The sequence below is a fragment of the Wickerhamomyces ciferrii genome, contig 00117 (genome assembly GCF_000313485.1).
Source record: "Wickerhamomyces ciferrii WGS project CAIF00000000 data, strain NRRL Y-1031 F-60-10, contig 00117, whole genome shotgun sequence".
In the NCBI taxonomy this organism is placed as follows: Eukaryota; Fungi; Ascomycota; class Saccharomycetes; order Phaffomycetales; family Wickerhamomycetaceae; genus Hansenula; species Hansenula ciferrii.
The window spans coordinates 3,603-6,304 of record NW_011887623.1 but is presented as its reverse complement, the minus strand read 5'-3'; the positions used below and the strand labels follow the sequence as shown (position 1 = coordinate 6,304).

Genomic DNA, 2,702 nt, shown 5'->3' with positions numbered 1-2,702 from the left:
ACTACAAGTTTGGTTCAATAGTATCAAAGATCAATTGAAGAAGTTTTGATCAAATTGTGCTTTGAAATAGGTTGTTAATTTCCCGGTGATTTAAGGATTCTGTCACATTGTTCTTGATTTGGCGATTATCAGCTGATTATTTTACCCTTTTTTACCCCATATAAAAGATTTTGTGCTTTATTATAAAAGGAAGTGTCACTAGACTTTTTCATTTGTTATCTTATCTGTGATTTCTTTGTTATCAATTCAAAAGGTAATTATAAGCTCAATATGCCAGTTCAACCAGTTCCACATCGTCGTACTTCTGAAGAACTCATCAGCAAAGGAAGTAACAATTCCTCTGATTTCCTAGGTATTGAAGAACCACCAGCTCCATGTGAAACTCCAGAACCATCAAATTGGTTCCCATTGAAAAGAAGATCAAGTAGTAATTATAAAACTGCATTACTTGGTGATAAATTACAAAATGTTGGTTTTAGTGATTTAAATAAAACTCATGGTAAAGACTCAACATTTGAAGAAGATCCATTATCATCATCATCAATAACTACCTCCAAACCACAAAAAATTGATATTACAAATACATCAAATGATCCTCAACTTTATCAACCACAAGATGAAGGACAATGGTCTCCAGAAGGTATCAAAAGAAATTTACAACGTCGTTCTACAGGTATTGGTGAAGAATTATCACAAGTTAAAACTAATGACTCACAATCTTCAACAAGTAATGGTGGTGAATTTAATGTTCAATATAGAGGTTCAATTTCTTATCCACCTCAATCAACTCAAAAGGAAAATGCACCAAATTCAAAATTTCATAATATTCCAAGATCTTATCATTCAAATCAACAATCGCCAGCAGAACTCGATGAACATCATAAGAATGATTATTTCCCAAGAAGTTTTGAATATGCTGATTTCAAAAGAAGAATGTCAAGAGATTAAATGTTATTCATATGATGAGTTAAATCATTAGTTTGAGTTCACTTATTACATATACTCGCTTATCTCATAATCCAGAGTTTGCTTTAATTCAATTCTACATATACGCAATATCTACTATATTAATCCATTGATGGGTTATATGTTTACTTCATGTTATAACAAATATCAAAATTTAATAATATATTTAAAATGTCATCTAACTTTGTTGTAATACCATTACGAATCATGACCTGCACCTTCATGAGTCTTCAAAAAATGTAAAAAATAATTATGATACAATCCATTAAATGATTTACCAGTTTTTCTAGAATTTTCACCAAGACCTAGTTTAATCCATTTTTCACATTTTGGACATTTAACGAAAAAATTGGTAAATTTTCTATTTTTTGAAGTATATAATGATATAGGTGACTTAACTAATGATAAAGCTGAACCACCAGTTTTGGATTGATGTTCCTTATGGAAAGGTATAAGAACACCATGAGAAAATGCCATATGATGTTTAAATTTGGCTTTTGGAACCCAATTTTGTCCTCGACATAAACGACACATAACTTCAATTTTTTTAGAAAATTTTGATTTTCTTGAATAACGATAAGTTGAAAGATTCTTTATATGATCAAGGTTTTTAAAAGTTGATGATTCTCCTTCACTAGATTTTGGACAATTTGGATTTTTATGGTAATGATGAATTGGATCACATCCTTGTAATAAGTTTGCCTTGACTTTATGATGCTGAAACTTTCTTGGAAGCCATGTTTGATCAGGAATTAAATCAATATCTTTATAATAAGTAATTTCTCCATCAGTTTTATTTAAAACTTCTGGTCTAATACAAAGTGAATCTTCCCAATTTATATATGGTTTAGATTTAAAATCTGGTAATTGATCAAGAATTAATTTACCTGACCCAGTAGAGCTTGAATCTTCCTTGTCAATTTTTCCTTCACTTAAATTCCCAATATGTATTGATTTGGTGGAATTTAAATCTCTTGTTTTTCTTGCAGAATATAATGATATTTGTGATTGATTTTTTTTCATGTAGTTGTTCTCTTTATCATCAATATTTTGGTCATTTGTGAAATTTTCACTGTGTATTGGGTTCAGATGTAAATTGAACTTTTGTAATTTAGCTTCAAGATCACCATCTAAAACGTAACCATCTAAAAGTACACCCAGATCAACCTTCAGAGAGTTCAACCCTAGATCAGTATTATTACCTCCAACATCGACATCTAAATCATCAATTATTTGAATACCATCATAATCATAGTCAAGATCTATTGTTTTTCCTGAAACATCTGATGTATCAACCCAATTTTGAACTTCATCAATAGTACCTTGGAAAACATCATTTGATTGGAAATCAAGCCATTCTTCAACAAAATCAATATTACCCATTTCTATAATTTATTGAAACTCTATCCCTCTTTCAATTCACTCTAAAATAAAAACTTAGCCAAGATTAAAAGTATAATAATAGAACTGTGTAGCAACAGTAGCTTGAACTAATAAAGCAAATAGTATATGATATATTTAAATGAATGAACCTAGCAGTTTCCCAGCTTGTGTATAAACAATAGTGATATGACTTTAAAGACTATGAGCTCATAATTGAATATGAAAAGAGGAGATCATCATAACGTGAACATCATATTTTCACTTCTTTAGATAACGTCTCTTTTGTGTCAAAGAAAACCAAAGTTTAAGCTTATATTAAATTTTTGTGTACACAAAAACACTATCGTGGTCGC

The 2,702-nt window shown here is 29.8% G+C and overlaps 2 protein-coding genes across 2 annotated transcripts; one reads left to right on the top strand and one right to left on the bottom strand.

The window, feature by feature from the left end:
• Positions 1-270: 270 nt before the first annotated feature.
• Positions 271-948, top strand: IGD1 (Igd1p; the record flags this gene model as incomplete). Its single annotated transcript, XM_011275565.1, has 1 exon — positions 271-948. The coding sequence occupies one exon, from the start codon at positions 271-273 to the stop codon at positions 946-948; it is 678 nt and encodes a 225-aa protein (XP_011273867.1).
• Positions 949-1,164: 216 nt separating this feature from the next.
• ECM8 (Ecm8p) lies at positions 1,165-2,349 on the bottom strand (the record flags this gene model as incomplete). The annotated part of the gene is made up of 1 exon (XM_011275564.1): positions 1,165-2,349. One exon carries the CDS (start codon positions 2,347-2,349, stop codon positions 1,165-1,167), a length of 1,185 nt encoding a protein of 394 aa, XP_011273866.1.
• Positions 2,350-2,702: the final 353 nt, after the last annotated feature.